Source organism: Lampetra planeri, unplaced genomic scaffold (genome assembly GCF_965212315.1).
Source record: "Lampetra planeri unplaced genomic scaffold, kcLamPlan1.2.h2 scaffold_507, whole genome shotgun sequence".
Classification (NCBI taxonomy): Eukaryota; Metazoa; Chordata; class Hyperoartia; order Petromyzontiformes; family Petromyzontidae; genus Lampetra; species Lampetra planeri.
The window spans coordinates 22,069-42,303 of NW_027615330.1; the positions used below are offsets into that span (position 1 = coordinate 22,069).

General features: G+C 48.2%; 1 protein-coding gene across 1 annotated transcript in view; it reads left to right on the top strand.

Annotated features, from left to right (window-relative positions):
* TSFM (Ts translation elongation factor, mitochondrial) overlaps window positions 1-19,918 on the top strand; it is a 29,732-nt gene extending 9,814 nt beyond the window's left edge. Inside the window, exons 4-7 of the mRNA XM_078623913.1 lie at window positions 8,334-8,424; window positions 13,856-14,259; window positions 14,839-14,910; window positions 15,621-19,918. Coding sequence (XP_078480039.1) covers window positions 8,334-8,424; window positions 13,856-14,259; window positions 14,839-14,910; window positions 15,621-15,746 — 693 coding nt within the window. The 3' untranslated portion in view covers window positions 15,747-19,918. The remainder of the gene's footprint in view (window positions 1-8,333; window positions 8,425-13,855; window positions 14,260-14,838; window positions 14,911-15,620) is intronic.
* The last annotated feature ends 317 nt before the right edge of the window (window positions 19,919-20,235 follow it).

Here is a 20,235-nt window from a genome sequence, read left to right on the forward strand (position 1 = left end):
TCTTATATTATGGTGATAGCATGGTACGTACCATCAGTGAATCATTATCATTCTGATATCATTTAATTATACTGTATTCCATTCTCACTATAAGTAGACTGTTCCAAGCAGCCCTGAGCAGCTCGCTGTAGGGGGCGGTCGCAGCTCATAGAGGCAGCCGCAGCCCAGAGACCCCACTCCCCCCGGTACGTACACACAGCTCACCAGTATACACACTCACTCAGTATACCACACCTCACTCAAGTATACACCACTCACTCAGTACTCACACACTCACTCAGTGCACACTCTCACTCAGTACACACACTCACTCAGTATACACTCTCACTCAGTACACACACTCACACAGTATACACCACTCACTCAGTACACACACTCACAGTATACACTCTCACTCAGTACACACACTCACTCAGTATACACACTCACACAGTACACACACTCACTCAGTATACACACACTCACTCAGTGCACACTCTCACTCAGTATACACACTCACTCAGTATACACACTCACTCAGTATACACACTCACTCAGTATACACACTCAGTACACACCACCACTCACTCAGTGCACACACTCACTCAGTATACACACTCACTCAGTGCACACACTCACTCAGTATACACACTCACTCAGTATACACACTCACTCAGTATACACACACACTCAGTACACACACTCACTCAGTACACACACTCACTCAGTATACACACTCACTCAGTACACACACTCACTCAGTATACACACTCACTCAGTATACACACTCACTCAGTGCACACTCTCACTCAGTATACACACTCACTCAGTATACACACTCACTCAGTACACACACTCACTCAGTATACACACTCACTCAGTATACACACTCACTCAGTACACACACTCACTCAGTATACACACTCACTCAGTACACACACTCACTCAGTATACACACTCACTCAGTACACACACTCACTCAGTACACACACTCACTCAGTATACACACTCACTCAGTATACACACTCACTCAGTATACACACTCACTCAGTACACACACTCACTCAGTATACACTCTCACTCAGTACACACACTCACTCAGTATACACACTCACTCAGTACACACACTCACTCAGTACACACACTCACTCAGTATACACACTCACTCAGTATACACTCTCACTCAGTATACACACTCACTCAGTATACACACTCACTCAGTATACACACTCACTCAGTACACACACTCACTCAGTACACACACTCACTCAGTATACACACTCACTCAGTATACACACTCACTCAGTACACACACTCACTCAGTACACACACTCACTCAGTATACACACTCACTCAGTATACACACTCACTCAGTATACACACTCACTCAGTACACACACTCACTCAGTACACACACTCACTCAGTATACACACTCACTCAGTATACACACTCACTCAGTACACACACTCACTCAGTATACACACTCACTCAGTATACACACTCACTCAGTACACACACTCACTCAGTACACACACTCACTCAGTACACACACTCACTCAGTATACACACTCACTCAGTACACACACTCACTCAGTACACACACTCACTCAGTACACACACTCACTCAGTACACACACTCACTCAGTACACACACTCACTCAGTATACACACTCACTCAGTATACACACTCACTCAGTATACACACTCACTCAGTACACACACTCACTCAGTATACACTCACACTCAGTATACACACTCACTCAGTATACACTCTCACTCAGTATACACACTCACTCAGTACACACACTCACTCAGTATACACACTCACTCAGTATACACACTCACTCAGTATACACACTCACTCAGTACACACTCACTCAGTATACACACTCACTCAGTACACACACACACTCAATACACACTCTCACTCAGTATACACACTCACTCAGTACACACACTCACTCAGTACACACACTCACTCAGTACACACACTCACTCAGTATACACACTCACTCAGTACACACACTCAGTACACACACTCACTCAGTATACACTCTCACTCAGTACACACACTCACTCAGTACACACACTCACTCAGTATACACACTCACTCAGTATACACACTCACTCAGTATACACACTCACTCAGTACACACACTCACTCAGTGCACACACTCACTCAGTATACACACTCACTCAGTATACACACTCACTCAGTATACACACTCACTCAGTACACACACTCACTCAGTACACACACTCACTCAGTATACACACTCACTCAGTACACACACTCACTCAGTATACACACTCACTCAGTACACACACTCACTCAGTACACACACTCACTCAGTACACACACTCACTCAGTATACACACTCACTCAGTATACACACTCACTCAGTACACACACTCACTCAGTATACACACTCACTCAGTATACACACTCACTCAGTATACACACTCACTCAGTATACACACTCACTCAGTACACACTCACTCAGTATACACACTCACTCAGTACACACACTCACTCAGTATACACACTCACTCAGTACACACACTCACTCAGTATACACACTCACTCAGTATACACACTCACTCAGTACACACACTCACTCAGTATACACACTCACTCAGTATACACACTCACTCAGTATACACACTCACTCAGTATACACACTCACTCAGTATACACACTCACTCAGTACACACACTCACTCAGTATACACACTCACTCAGTACACACACTCACTCAGTATACACACTCACTCAGTACACACACTCACTCAGTATACACACTCACTCAGTACACACACTCACTCAGTATACACACTCACTCAGTACACACACTCACTCAGTACACACTCTCACTCAGTACACACACTCACTCAGTACACACTCACTCAGTATACACACTCACTCAGTACACACACTCACTCAGTATACACACTCACTCAGTATACACACTCACTCAGTACACACACTCACTCAGTATACACACTCACTCAGTATACACACTCACTCAGTATACACACTCACTCAGTATACACACTCACTCAGTATACACACTCACTCAGTACACACACTCACTCAGTATACACACTCACTCAGTACACACACTCACTCAGTATACACACTCACTCAGTACACACACTCACTCAGTACACACTCACTCAGTACACACACTCACTCAGTATACACACTCACTCAGTATACACACTCACTCAGTACACACACTCACTCAGTACACACACTCACTCAGTATACACACTCACTCAGTATACACACTCACTCAGTACACACACTCACTCAGTACACACTCTCACTCAGTACACACACTCACTCAGTACACACACTCACTCAGTATACACACTCACTCAGTACACACACTCACTCAGTATACACACTCACTCAGTACACACACTCACTCAGTATACACACTCACTCAGTACACACACTCACTCAGTGCACACACTCACTCAGTATACACACTCACTCAGTATACACACTCACTCAGTATACACACTCACTCAGTACACACACTCACTCAGTACACACACTCACTCAGTATACACACTCACTCAGTACACACACTCACTCAGTATACACACTCACTCAGTACACACACTCACTCAGTACACACACTCACTCAGTATACACACTCACTCAGTATACACACTCACTCAGTATACACACTCACTCAGTACACACACTCACTCAGTACACACACTCACTCAGTATACACACTCACTCAGTATACACACTCACTCAGTATACACACTCACTCAGTACACACACTCACTCAGTACACACACTCACTCAGTATACACACTCACTCAGTACACACACTCACTCAGTATACACACTCACTCAGTGTACACACTCACTCAGTATACACACTCACTCAGTATACACACTCACTCAGTATACACACTCACTCAGTATACACACTCACTCAGTATACACACTCACTCAGTATACACACTCACTCAGTATACACACTCACTCAGTATACACACTCACTCAGTATACACACTCACTCAGTATACACACTCACTCAGTACACACACTCACTCAGTACACACACTCACTCAGTACACACACTCACTCAGTATACACACTCACTCAGTATACACACTCACTCAGTATACACACTCACTCAGTATACACACTCACTCAGTATACACACTCACTCAGTATACACACTCACTCAGTATACACACTCACTCAGTACACACACTCACTCAGTACACACACTCACTCAGTATACACACTCACACACAGTATACACACTCACACACAGTATACACACAGTATACAGTATACACACAGTGACACACACACAGTGACACACACAGTGACACACACACAGTGACACACACAGTGACACACACACTCATACACAGAGCCACTCGTACACACGGGTACGTACACACAGTATACACACTCATAGTATACACACACAGTGACACACACACACAGTGACACACACACACAGTGACACACTCATAGTATACACACACAGTGACACACACACACAGTGACACACTCATAGTATACACACACAGTGACACACACACAGTGACACACTCATAGTATACACACACAGTGACACACACACACAGTGACACACTCATAGTATACACACACAGTGACACACACACACAGTGACACACTCATAGTATACACACACAGTGACACACACACACAGTGACACACTCATAGTATACACACACAGTGACACACACACACAGTGACATACACACACAGTGACACACACACACAGTGACATACACACACAGTGACACACACACACAGTGACACACACAGTGACATACACACACAGTGACACACACACACAGTGACATACACACACAGTGACACACTCATAGTATACACACACACAGTGACACACACACACAGTGACACACACACACAGTGACACACTCATAGTATACACACACAGTGACACACACACACAGTGACACACACACACAGTGACACACTCATAGTATACACACACAGTGACACACACACACAGTGACACACACACACAGTGACATACACACACAGTGACACACACACACAGTGACACACACATAGTATACACACACAGTGACACACACACACAGTGACACACACACACAGTGACACACACACACAGTGACACACACAGTGACATACACACACAGTGACACACACACACAGTGACACACTCATAGTATACACACACAGTGACACACACACACAGTGACATACACACACAGTGACACACACACACAGTGACACACTCATAGTATACACACACAGTGACACACACACACAGTGACACACACACACAGTGACACACACAGTGACATACACACACAGTGACACACACACAGTGACATACACACACAGTGACACACACAGTGACACACACAGTGACACACACACTCATAGTATACACACACAGTGACACACACACACAGTGACATACACACACAGTGACACAACAACATCAACAACAACCGCCATTCGCCACTAAGTGGCGGTGACGTCACCACGACGCTTGTGCCAGGCCATGTGCACCTTGAGGCCACGTGAAGTGTCGAACGCCCGCTGGCAGGAGGTCACGGGGCAGACCCAGGTGCCACGGGTCGACTGACCGAGATGACCGAGATGACTGGCTGATGCACCACCTGTGCCCCCTACTGTGCCAACTTGCTGTGCTTTAGCCACCCGGCGCTCCGCTCGTTGTTGTGAGCGTCGCTCCTCCGCCCTCCGTTGTTGTTGGAGGGCGACTGCCTCCAACTGCCCAGTAGCGTCCTTCACGAGCCTCCTCCACTGAGGCCGATCTTGACACCGCTGGTACCAGTCATCGGCAAGTCCACTCAGCTCCACGTCCTCCTGTACCACATCACTCCATCTCTTCTCTAGCCCGTGCCGCGCCCGTTTAGCCCCCTCGATCCGGCCGAACAAAAGCTGTTTAGGCATGCGGTGGCTGGGCATGCGGGCTACATGACCCAGCCAACGCAGCCTTGCCTGCCGGAGGAGCTCACCGATGGGACTTTGCCCAGATCTTTCAAGGACTTGTGAGCTCCTCACACAATCCAGCCTGGTCAAACCCAGGATGGATCGTAGGCAGGCCAGCCTAAATGTTTCCAACCGGCGAAGACACACACAGTGACATACACACACAGTGACACACACAGTGACACACACACACAGTGACACACACAGTGACATACACACACAGTGACACACATAGTGACACACACACACAGTGACACACACAATGACATACACACACAGTGACATACACAGTGACATACACACACAGTGACACACACAGTGACACACACACACAGTGACACACACAGTGACATACACACACAGTGACACACACAGTGACACACACACACAGTGACACACACAGTGACATACACACACAGTGTCACACTCATAGTATACACACACAGTGACACACACACACATTGACACACTCATAGTATACACACACAGTGACACACACACAGTGACACACACACACAGTGACACACACACACAGTGACACACTCATAGTATACACACACAGTGACACACACACACAGTGACACACACACACAGTGACACACTCATAGTATACACACACAGTGACACACACACACAGTGACACACTCATAGTATACACACACAGTGACACACACACAGTGACACACTCATAGTATACACACACAGTGACACACACACACAGTGACACACACAGTGACACACACACAGTGACACACTCATAGTATACACACACAGTGACACACACACACAGTGACACACACACACAGTGACACACTCATAGTATACACACACAGTGACACACTCATAGTATACACACACAGTGACACACACACACAGTGACACACTCATAGTATACACACACACACAGTGACACACACACACAGTGACACACACACACAGTGACACACACACACAGTGACACACACATAGTATACACACACAGTGACACACACACACAGTGACACACACACACAGTGACACACACACACAGTGACACACACACACAGTGACACACACACACAGTGACACACTCATAGTATACACACACAGTGACACACACACACAGTGACACACTCATAGTATACACACACACACAGTGACACACACACACAGTGACACACACACACAGTGACACACACACACAGTGACACACACATAGTATACACACACAGTGACACACACACACAGTGACACACACACACAGTGACACACACACACAGTGACACACACACACAGTGACACACTCATAGTATACACACACAGTGACACACACACACAGTGACACACTCATAGTATACACACACAGTGACACACACACACAGTGACACACACACACAGTGACACACACACACAGTGACATACACACACAGTGACACACACACACAGTGACACACACTCATAGTATACACACACAGTGACACACACACACAGTGACACACACACACAGTGACACACACACACAGTGACACACACATAGTATACACACACAGTGACACACACACAGTGACACACTCATAGTATACACACACAGTGACACACACACACAGTGACACACACATAGTATACACACACAGTGACACACACACACAGTGACACACACATAGTATACACACACAGTGACACACACACACAGTGACACACACATAGTATACACACACAGTGACACACACACAGTGACACACTCATAGTATACACACACAGTGACACACACACACAGTGACACACACATAGTATACACACACAGTGACACACACACACAGTGACACACACATAGTATACACACACAGTGACACACACACAGTGACACACTCATAGTATACACACACAGTGACATACACACACAGTGACACACTCATAGTATACACACACAGTGACACACACACAGTGACACACTCATAGTATACACACACAGTGACACACTCACACAGTGACACACTCATAGTATACACACACAGTGACACACACACAGTGACACACACACACAGTGACACACACACACAGTGACACACACACACAGTGACACACACACACAGTGACACACACACACAGTGACACGAGAAACCACTGTGATGATGATAATGATATGCACTGTCCTTGAAGTTGATTGGTTTTGTTTGCATTTTGACTGCTTGTGTTGTGGTCATTGCAAACACGATGCCTTGTATAAAGGTGTCAGTTTTTGTACCAGTTTAAAGGGTTAAAAACTTCTACTATGTTTTGCCACTGCTAAAGGAGATGTCTCACAGTGATAATTAATTAGTGAATGATAATTAATTGGTGAATGTTAATTAATTAATTGCAGGTCACTCTGAGTGGAGAGGAAATCCTGCGTCTCAGCAGCCCGGAAACAAAGTCTACGCTGGCAGAGGTGCTCGCACTTGCCGTGGGTGAGTCACTCACTCAGCTACTCACTCAGCTACTCACTCACTCAGATACTCACTCAGCTACTCACTCACTCACTCAGCTACTCACTCAGCTACTCACTCACTCACTCAGCTACTCACTCACTCAGCTACTCACTCAGCTACTCACTCACTCAGCTACTCACTCAGCTACTCACTCAGCTACTCACTCAGCTACTCACTCACTCAGCTACTCACTCAGCTACTCACTCAGCTACTCACTCACTCAGCTACTCACTCACTCAGCTACTCACTCAGCTACTCACTCAGCTACTCACTCAGCTACTCACTCACTCACTCAGCTACTCACTCAGCTACTCACTCACTCACTCAGCTACTCACTCACTCAGCTACTCACTCAGCTACTCACTCAGCTACTCACTCACTCAGCTACTCACTCACTCACTCAGCTACTCACTCACTCAGCTACTCACTCAGCTACTCACTCACTCAGATACTCACTCAGCTACTCACCCACTCAGCTACTCACTCAGCTACTCACTCACTCAGTCACTCACTCAGCTACTCACTCAGCTACTCACTCACTCAGCTACTCACTCAGCTACTCACTCAGCTACTCACTCAGCTACTCACTCACTCAGCTACTCACTCAGCTACTCACTCAGCTACTCGCTCAGCTACTCACTCAGCTACTCACTCAGCTACTCACTCACTCAGCTACTCACTCAGCTACTCACTCAGCTACTCACTCAGCTACTCACTCACTCAGCTACTCACTCAGCTACTCACTCAGCTACTCACTCAGCTACTCACTCACTCAGCTACTCACTCAGCTACTCACTCAGCTACTCACTCAGCTACTCACTCAGTCACTCACTCAGCTACTCACTCAGCTACTCACTCACTCAGCTACTCACTCAGCTACTCACTCAGCTACTCACTCAGCTACTCACTCAGCTACTCACTCACTCAGCTACTCACTCAGCTACTCACTCAGCTACTCACTCACTCAGCTACTCACTCAGCTACTCACTCAGTCACTCACTCAGCTACTCACTCACTCAGCTACTCACTCAGCTACTCACTCAGCTACTCACTCAGCTACTCACTCAGTCACTCACTCAGCTACTCACTCAGCTACTCACTCACTCAGCTACTCACTCAGCTACTCACTCAGCTACTCACTCACTCAGCTACTCACTCAGTCACTCACTCACTCAGCTACTCACTCAGTCACTCACTCAGCTACTCACTCAGCTACTCACTCAGCTACTCACTCACTCAGCTACTCACTCAGCTACTCACTCACTCAGCTACTCACTCAGCTACTCACTCACTCACTCAGCTACTCACTCACTCAGCTACTCACTCAGCTACTCACTCACTCAGCTACTCACTCAGCTACTCACTCAGCTACTCACTCAGCTACTCACTCACTCAGCTACTCACTCAGCTACTCACTCACTCAGCTACTCACTCAGCTACTCACTCACTCAGCTACTCACTCAGCTACTCACTCACTCACTCAGCTACTCACTCACTCAGCTACTCACTCAGCTACTCACTCACTCAGCTACTCACTCAGCTACTCACTCAGCTACTCACTCACTCAGCTACTCACTCACTCAGTCACTCACTCAGCTACTCACTCAGCTACTCACTCACTCAGCTACTCACTCACTCAACTACTCACTCAGCTACTCACTCAGCTACTCACTCACTCAGCTACTCACTCAGCTACTCACTCAGCTACTCACTCAGCTACTCACTCACTCAGCTACTCACTCACTCAGCTACTCACTCAGCTACTCACTCAGCTACTCACTCACTCAGCTACTCACTCAGTCACTCACTCAGCTACTCACTCAGCTACTCACTCAGCTACTCACTCACTCACTCAGCTACTCACTCAGCTACTCGCTCAGCTACTCACTCAGCTACTCACTCAGCTACTCACTCAGCTACTCACTCAGCTACTCACTCACTCAGCTACTCACTCAGCTACTCACTCAGCTACTCACTCAGCTACTCACTCAGCTACTCACTCACTCAGCTACTCACTCAGCTACTCACTCAGCTACTCACTCAGCTACTCACTCACTCAGTCACTCACTCAGCTACTCACTCAGCTACTCACTCAGCTACTCACTCAGCTACTCACTCAGCTACTCACTCAGCTACTCACTCACTCACTCAGCTACTCACTCACTCAGCTACTCACTCAGCTACTCACTCAGCTACTCACTCAGCTACTCACTCAGCTACTCACTCACTCACTCAGCTACTCACCCACTCAGCTACTCACTCACTCACTCAGCTACTCACTCAGCTACTCACTCAACTACTCACTCAGCTACTCACTCAGCTACTCACTCACCCACTCAGCTACTCACTCAGCTACTCACTCAGCTACTCACTCAGCTACTCACTCACTCAGCTACTCACTCAGCTACTCACTCAGCTACTCACTCAGCTACTCACTCAGCTACTCACTCACTCACTCAGCTACTCACTCACTCAGCTACTCACTCAGCTACTCACTCAGCTACTCACTCAGCTTCTCACTCACTCAGCTACTAACTCACTCAGCTACTCACTCAGCTACTCACCCACTCAGCTACTCACTCAGCTACTCACTCACTCAGCTACTCACTCAGCTACTCACTCACTCAGCTACTCACTCACTCAGCTACTAACTCACTCAGCTACTCACTCAGTTACTCACTCACTCAGCTACTCACTCAGCTACTCACTCAGCTACTCACTCAGCTACTCACTCAGCTACTCACTCACTCACTCAGCTACTCACTCACTCAGCTACTCACTCAGCTACTCACTCACTCACTCAGCTACTCACTCAGCTACTCACTCACTCACTCAGCTACTCACTCAGCTACTCACTCAGCTACTCACTCACTCAGCTACTAACTCACTCAGCTACTCACTCAGCTACTCACCCACTCAGCTACTCACTCAGCTACTCACTCACTCAGCTACTCACTCAGCTACTCACTCACTCAGCTACTCACTCAGCTACTCACTCACTCAGCTACTCACTCACTCAGCTACTCACTCAGCTACTCACTCAGCTACTCACTCAGCTACTCACCCACTCAGCTACTCACTCAGCTACTCACTCACTCAGCTACTCACTCAGCTACTCACTCACTCAGCTACTCACTCAGCTACTCACTCACTCAGCTACTCACTCAGCTACTCACTCAGCTACTCACTCAGCTACTCAGTCACTCACTCAGCTACTCACTCACTCAGCTACTCACTCACTCAGCTACTCACTCAGCTACTCACTCAGCTACTCACTCAGCTACTCACTCACTCACTCAGCTACTCACTCACTCAGTCACTCAGCTACTCACTCACTCAGCTACTCACTCACTCACTCAGCTACTCACTCAGCTACTCACTCAGCTACTCACTCAGCTACTCACTCAGCTACTCACTCACTCAGCTACTCACTCACTCAGCTACTCACCCACTCAGCTACTCACTCAGCCACTCACTCACTCAGCTACTCACTCACTCAGCTACTCACTCACTCAGCTACTCACTCACTCAGCTACTCACTCAGCTACTCACTCAGCCACTCACTCACTCAGCTACTCACTCAGCTACTCACTCACTCAGCTACTCACTCACTCAGCTACTCACTCAGCTACTCACTCACTCAGCTACTCACCCACTCAGCTACTCACTCAGCCACTCACTCACTCAGCTACTCACTCAGCCACTCACCCACTCAGCTACTCACTCAGCCACTCACTCACTCAGCTACTCACTCAGCCACTCACTCACTCAGCTACTCACTCAGCCACTCACTCACTCAGCTACTCACTCAGCTACTCACTCAGCCACTCACTCACTCAGCTACTCACTCAGCTACTCACTCAGCTACTCACTCACTCAGCTACTCACTCAGCTACTCACTCACTCAGCTACTCACTCACTCAGCTACTCACTCAGCTACTCACTCAGCTACTCACTCACTTATCTACTCACTCAGCTACTCACTCACTCAGCTACTCACTCGCTCAGCTACTCACTCAGCTACTCACTCATCTACTCACTCACCCACTCACTCACTCAGCTACTCACTTAGCTACTCACTCACTCAGCTACTCACTCAGCTACTCACTCAGCTACTCACTCACTCAGCTACTCACTCACTCAGCTACTCACTCAGCTACTCACTCAGCTACTCACTCACTCAGCTACTCACTCAGCTACTCACTCACTCAGCTACTCACTCAGCTACTCACTCAGCCACTCAGCTACTCACTCAGCTACTCACTCAGCTACTCACTCACTCAGCTACTCACTCAGCCACTCAGCTACTCACTCACTCACTCAGCGACTCACTCAGCGACTCACTCAGCGACTCACTCAGCGACTCACTCAGCGACTCACTCAGCTTCTCACTCAGCTACTCACTCAGCGACTCACTCAGCTACTCACTCAGCGACTCACTCAGCTACTCACTCAGCGACTCACTCAGCTACTCACTCAGCTACTCATGTATGTATGTGTATCTGTTTGTCTATATGTATGTATCTGTATGCATATGTGTGTGTATATGTCTATATGTGTGTGTATATGTTTGTATGTATATATATGTCTGTGTGTGTGTGTGTATCTCTATGTATCTGTATGTATATGTTTGTATGTATATATATATATGTGTGTGTGTGTATCTCTATGTATATGTTTGTGTGTGTATATATATGTCTGTGTGTGTGTGTGTATCTCTATGTATATGTTTGTGTGTGTATATATATATGTCTGTGTGTGTGTGTATCTCTATGTATGTGTATGTATATGTTTGTGTGTGTGTATCTATGTATATGAATGTATATGTGTGTATGTATGTATATATATATGTGTGTGTGTATCTCTATGTATATGTTTGTATGTATATATATATGTATATATATGTCTGTGTGTGTGTATCTCTATGTATATGTATGTATATGTGTGTATATGTTTGTGTGTATATATATATGTCTGTGTGTGTATCTCTATGTATATGTATCTCTATGTATGTATCTGTATGTATATATATATGTCTGTATGTATATATATGTATATATATATATGTATATATATGTGTGTGTGTGTGTGTCTCTATGTATGTATATGTTTGTATGTATATATATGTCTGTGTGTGTGTGTGTATCTCTATGTATGTATATGTTTGTATGTATATATATGTCTGTGTGTGTGTGTGTATCTCTATGTATGTATATGTTTGTATGTATATATATGTCTGTGTGTGTGTGTGTATCTCTATGTATGTATATGTGTGTATATATATATGTGTGTGTGTGTGTGTGTATCTCTATGTATATGTATGTATATGTGTGTATGTATATATATGTGTGTGTATGTATGTATATGTGTGTATATGTGTATGTGTATATATGTGTGTGTGTGTGTGCAGGGCGTCTGGGTGAGCGAGTGGTTATTCAGCGTGGCTGCTGGCTGGGCGTTCCTGAGGGCACGCTCATCTCCACCTACGTCCACGGCGCTCCACCCCCCCCTGAGTCACCCACAGAGTCACCCACAGGCTCACCCACAGGCTCACCCACAGAGTCACCCACAGACTCACCCACAGAGTCACCCACAGAGTCACCCGTGACGCTGCTGGGAAAGTTTGCAGGCCTGGTTGTGTTTCGCTCACACCGGGTGGAGGGGGTGGAGGGGGTGGACAAGGTGGTGGACAAAGTGGTGGACAAGGTGGTGGACAAGGAGGTGGAGGGGGTGGAGGAGGTGGGACGACGCCTGGCACAGCACGTGGTGGGGATGGCTCCACTCAGCCTGGGAGGGCGGCAAGAGGCGGAGGAGGTGGTGGTGGTGGGAGATGGTGGTGATGGTGCAGAGGTAATGGTGGTGGAGGCAGAGGGAGATGTCGGTGGTGGGGGTGGTGATGGTGGTGGTGGTGGTGGTGATGGTGCAGAGGTAATGATGGTGGTGGTGGGAGATGGTGGTGGTGCAGAGGTAATGGTGATGGTGGTGGTGATGGTGGTGATGGTGGTGGTGGTGGTGGTGGGAGATGGTGGTGGTGGTGGGGGTGGTGATGGTGGTGGTGGTGGTGGTGGTGATGGTGCAGAGGTAATGATGGTGGTGGTGGGAGATGGTGGTGGTGCAGAGGTTATGGTGATGGTGGTGATGGTGGTAATGGTGGTGGTGGTGGTGCAGAGGTTATGGTGGTGGTGGTGGGAGATGGTGGTGATGGTGGTGGTGGGAGATGGTGGTGGTGGAGGGAGGTGGTGGTGGTAGTGGTGGTGCAGAGGTAATGGTGGTGGTGGTGGTGGTGATGGTGGTAATGGTGGTGGTGGTGCAGAGGTTATGGTGGTGGTGGTGGTGGAGGGAGAGGGAGGTGGTGGTGGTGGAGGGAGAGGGAGGTGGTGGTGGTGGTGGTAGTGCAGAGGTAATGGTGGTGGTGGTGATGGTGGTGGTGGAGGTGGTGATGGTGGTGGTGATGGTGGTGCAGAGGTAATGGTGGAGTGTGATGACTGTGTGTGTGTGTCTAGATGTGTGTCTGTGAGTGTGTCTGTGAGTGTGTATGTGTGTGTGTCTGTGTGTGTGAGTGTGTCTGTGTGTGTGTCTGTGTGAGTGTGTCTGTGTGTGTGTATCTGTGTGTGTCTGTGTGTGTGTGTCTGTGTGTGTGTCTGTGTGTGAGTCTGTGTGTGTCTGTGTGTGTGTGTGTGTCTGTGTGTGTACGTGTGTGTGTGTGTCTGTGTGTGTGTCTGTGTGTGTACGTGTGTGTGTGTCTGTGTGTGTGTGTGCATGTGTGTGTGTGTCTGTGTGTGTGTCTGTGTGTGTGTGTGTCTGTGTGTGTACGTGTGTGTGTGTCTGTGTGTGTGTGTCTGTGTGTGTGTCTGTGTGTGTGTGTGTGTCTGTGTCTGTGTGTGTGTCTGTGTGTGTGTGTGTGTACGTGTGTGTGTGTCTGTGTGTGTGTCTGTGTGTGTGTACGTGTGTGTGCGTCTGTGTGTGTGTCTGTGTGTGTGTCTGTGTGTGTGTCTGTGTGTGTGTGTGTGTACGTGTGTGTGCGTCTGTGTGTGTGTCTGTGTGTGTGTCTGTGTGTGTCTGTGTGTGCATGTGTGCGTGTCTGTATGTGTACTGTATGTACTGTATGCACGGTATGTGTACTGTATGTACTGTATGCACTGTACGTACTGTATGTACTGTATGTGTGTGTACAGACGGAGTTGATGTCCCAGCCGTACCTACTGGACCCGTCTCTCTCTGTGGAGCAGAAACTTCGCGACGTCGGAGTGGAGGTGGTCGACTTTGTTCGCTACGAGAGCGGAGAGACCTCGTCACAGTGACCTCCACTCACTCACTCACTCAGTCACTCACTCACTCACACACTCACCACCGGAGTGGAGGTGGTCGACTTTGTTCGCTACGAGAGCGGAGAGACCTCGTCACAGTGACCACCACTCACTCACTCAGTCAGTCACTCAGTCACTCAGTCACTCACTCAGTCACTCACTCACTCACCCACTCACTCACTCACCACTCACTCACCACTCACTCACTCACTCACACACTCACCACCGGAGTGGAGGTGGTCGACTTTGTTCGCTACGAGAGCGGAGAGACCTCGTCACAGTGACCACCACTCACTCAGTCAGTCACTCAGTCACTCAGTCACTCACTCAGTCACTCACTCACTCACCCACTCACTCACTCACCACTCACTCACCACTCACTCACTCACTCACTCACACACTCACCACCGGAGTGGAGGTGGTCGACTTTGTTCGCTACGAGAGCGGAGAGACCTCGTCACAGTGACCACCACTCACTCACTCAGTAAGTCACTCAGTCACTCAGTCACTCACTCAGTCACTCACTCAGTCACTCACTCAGTCACTCACTCAGTCAGTCACTCACTCAGTCACTCACTCAGTCACTCAGTCACTCACTCACCTCTCACTCACTCACACACTCACTCACTCACTCACACACTCACCACCGGAGTGGAGGTGGTCGACTTTGTTCGCTACGAGAGCGGAGAGACCTCGTCACAGTGACCTCCACTCACTCACTCACTCAGTCACTCACTCACTCACACACTCACCACCGGAGTGGAGGTGGTCGACTTTGTTCGCTACGAGAGCGGAGAGACCTCGTCACAGTGACCACCACTCACTCACTCAGTCAGTCACTCAGTCACTCAGTCACTCACTCAGTCACTCACTCACTCACCCACTCACTCACTCACCACTCACTCACCACTCACTCACTCACTCACACACTCACCACCGGAGTGGAGGTGGTCGACTTTGTTCGCTACGAGAGCGGAGAGACCTCGTCACAGTGACCACCACTCACTCAGTCAGTCACTCAGTCACTCAGTCACTCACTCAGTCACTCACTCACTCACCCACTCACTCACTCACCACTCACTCACCACTCACTCACTCACTCACTCACACACTCACCACCGGAGTGGAGGTGGTCGACTTTGTTCGCTACGAGAGCGGAGAGACCTCGTCACAGTGACCACCACTCACTCACTCAGTAAGTCACTCAGTCACTCAGTCACTCACTCAGTCACTCACTCAGTCACTCACTCAGTCACTCACTCAGTCAGTCACTCACTCAGTCACTCACTCAGTCACTCAGTCACTCACTCACCTCTCACTCACTCACCACTCACTCACTCACTCACACACTCACCACCGGAGTGGAGGTGGTCGACTTTGTTCGCTACGAGAGCGGAGAGACCTCGTCACAGTGACCACCACTCACTCACTCAGTCAGTCACTCAGTCACTCAGTCACTCACTCAGTCACTCACTCACTCACCCACTCACTCACTCACCACTCACTCACCACTCACTCACTCACTCACACACTCACCACCGGAGTGGAGGTGGTCGACTTTGTTCGCTACGAGAGCGGAGAGACCTCGTCACAGTGACCACCACTCACTCAGTCAGTCACTCAGTCACTCAGTCACTCACTCAGTCACTCACTCACTCACCCACTCACTCACTCACCACTCACTCACCACTCACTCACTCACTCACTCACACACTCACCACCGGAGTGGAGGTGGTCGACTTTGTTCGCTACGAGAGCGGAGAGACCTCGTCACAGTGACCACCACTCACTCACTCAGTAAGTCACTCAGTCACTCAGTCACTCACTCAGTCACTCACTCAGTCACTCACTCAGTCACTCACTCAGTCAGTCACTCACTCAGTCACTCACTCAGTCACTCAGTCACTCACTCACCTCTCACTCACTCACACACTCACTCACTCACTCACACACTCACCACCGGAGTGGAGGTGGTCTACTTTGTTCGCTACGAGAGTGGAGAGACCTCGTCACAGTGACCTCCACTCACTCACTCAGTCACTCAGTCACTCACTCAGTCACTCACTCACCACTCACTCACCACTCACTCACTCACTCACACACTCACCACCGGAGTGGAGGTGGTCGACTTTGTTCGCTACGAGAGTGGAGAGACCTCGTCACAGTGACCACCACTCAGTCACTCAGTCACTCACTCAATCACTCACTCAGTCACTCACTCACTCACCACTCACTCACCACTCACTCACTCACACACTCACCACCGGAGTGGAGGTGGTCGACTTTGTTCGCTACGAGAGTGGAGAGACCTCGTCACAGTGACCACCACTCACTCACTCACTCAGTCACTCACTCAGTCACTCAGTCACTCACTCAGTCACTCAGTCACTCAGTCACTCACTCAGTCACTCACTCAGTCACTCAGTCACTCACTCAGTCAATCACTCACTCAGTCACTCACTCAGTCACTCACTCACTCAGTCACTCGCTCAGTCACTCACTCAGTCAGTCACTCAGTCACTCACTCAGTCACTCACTCACTCACTCAGTCAGTCACTCACTCAGTCACTCACTCAGTCACTCACTCAGTCACTCAGTCACTCACTCACCACTCACTCACTCACACACTCACCACCGGAGTGGAGGTGGTCGACTTTGTTCGCTACGAGAGTGGAGAGACCTCGTCACAGTGACCACCACTCACTCAGTCACTCACTCAGTCACTCAGTCACTCACTCAGTCACTCAGTCACTCACTCAGTCACTCACTCAGTCACTCACTCAGTCACCACTCAGTCAGTCACTCACTCACCACTCACTCACCACTCACTCACCACTCACTCACTCTCCACTCACCACTCACTCACCACTCACTCACCACTCACTCACCACTCACTCACCCACTCACTCACTCACTCACCACTCACTCACCCACTCACTCACTCACCCACCCACTCACTCACCCACCACTCACTCACCACTCACCACTCACTCACCACTCACTCACCACTCACTCACCACTCACTCACTCACCACACTCACCCACTCACCACTCACCCACTCACCCACTCACTCACTCACCACTCACTCACTCACCACTCACTCACTCACCACTCAGTCAGTCAGTCACTCACTCAGTCAGTCACTCAGTCAGTCAGTCACTCACTCACTCACCACTCACTCACTCACCCACTCACTCACCACTCACTCACTCACCACACTCACTCACCCACCCACTCACCCACCCACTCACTCACCACTCACTCACCCACTCACCCACTCACTCACCACTCACTCACTCACCACACTCACTCACTCACCACTCACCCACTCACTCACTCACCACTCACTCACCACTCACTCACCACTCAGTCAGTCACTCACTCAGTCAGTCACTCACTCAGTCAGTCACTCACTCACTCACCACTCACTCACTCACCACACTCACTCACCACTCACTCACCCACTCACTCACTACCCACTCACTCACCTCACTCACCACTCACTCACTCACCCACTCACTCACCACTCACTCACCACACTCACTCACCCACTTACTCACTCACTCACCACTCACTCACCACTCACTCACTCACCCACTCACTCACCCACTCACTCACCCACTCACTCACCCACTCACTCACCACTCACTCACTCACCACACTCACTCACTCACCCACCCACTTACTCACTCACTCACCACTCACTCACCACTCACTCACTCACCACTCACTCACCACTCACTCAGTCAGTCACTCACTCACTCACCCACTCACTCACCCACTCACTCACTCACTCACCCACCCACCCACTCACTCACTCACTCACCTCACTCACCACTCACTCACCCACTCACTCACCACTCACTCACCTCACTCACCTCACTCACCACTCACTCACCACTCACTCACTCACCACACTCACTCCTCACCACTCACCACGTCACCACATCACGTAACATCATGAATGCAATAAGTATAAATACATTGACAATTATCATAACGTTACATTAATTGTCGTGATAAAAGTCATGAATAGTACTAAAAATGTGCCGATAATTATCGATGCAATTATAGTTATTGTACTACTAATTATCGATCCAATAATAAGAAATATCATCGTAATAAGAAAGATTGTTGTCGTGTCAATAAAACTGTGACCCACCTGCATTGTCTTGGTGCTGTGTTCTTAGCATCTTGTGTCTGTGTGCTGTGGGTCTACAGACGGTGACTGTGAGACACACACATTGTTGTCATTCATCTTCTTGGTTCTTTCGGTAAAGTCGTCACGTAGAAGGGAAATAATAAAATAATAAAAATCAAACATAATAAAATACAATTTTTAAATAATAAAAATGGAACATAATAAAATAAATGTTTTAATAATAAAAATAAAACATAATAAAATACAATTTTAAAATAATAAAAAAACAATAAAATAAAAAAATTATAATAAAAATAAAACTATGAAATACAATTTAAAAA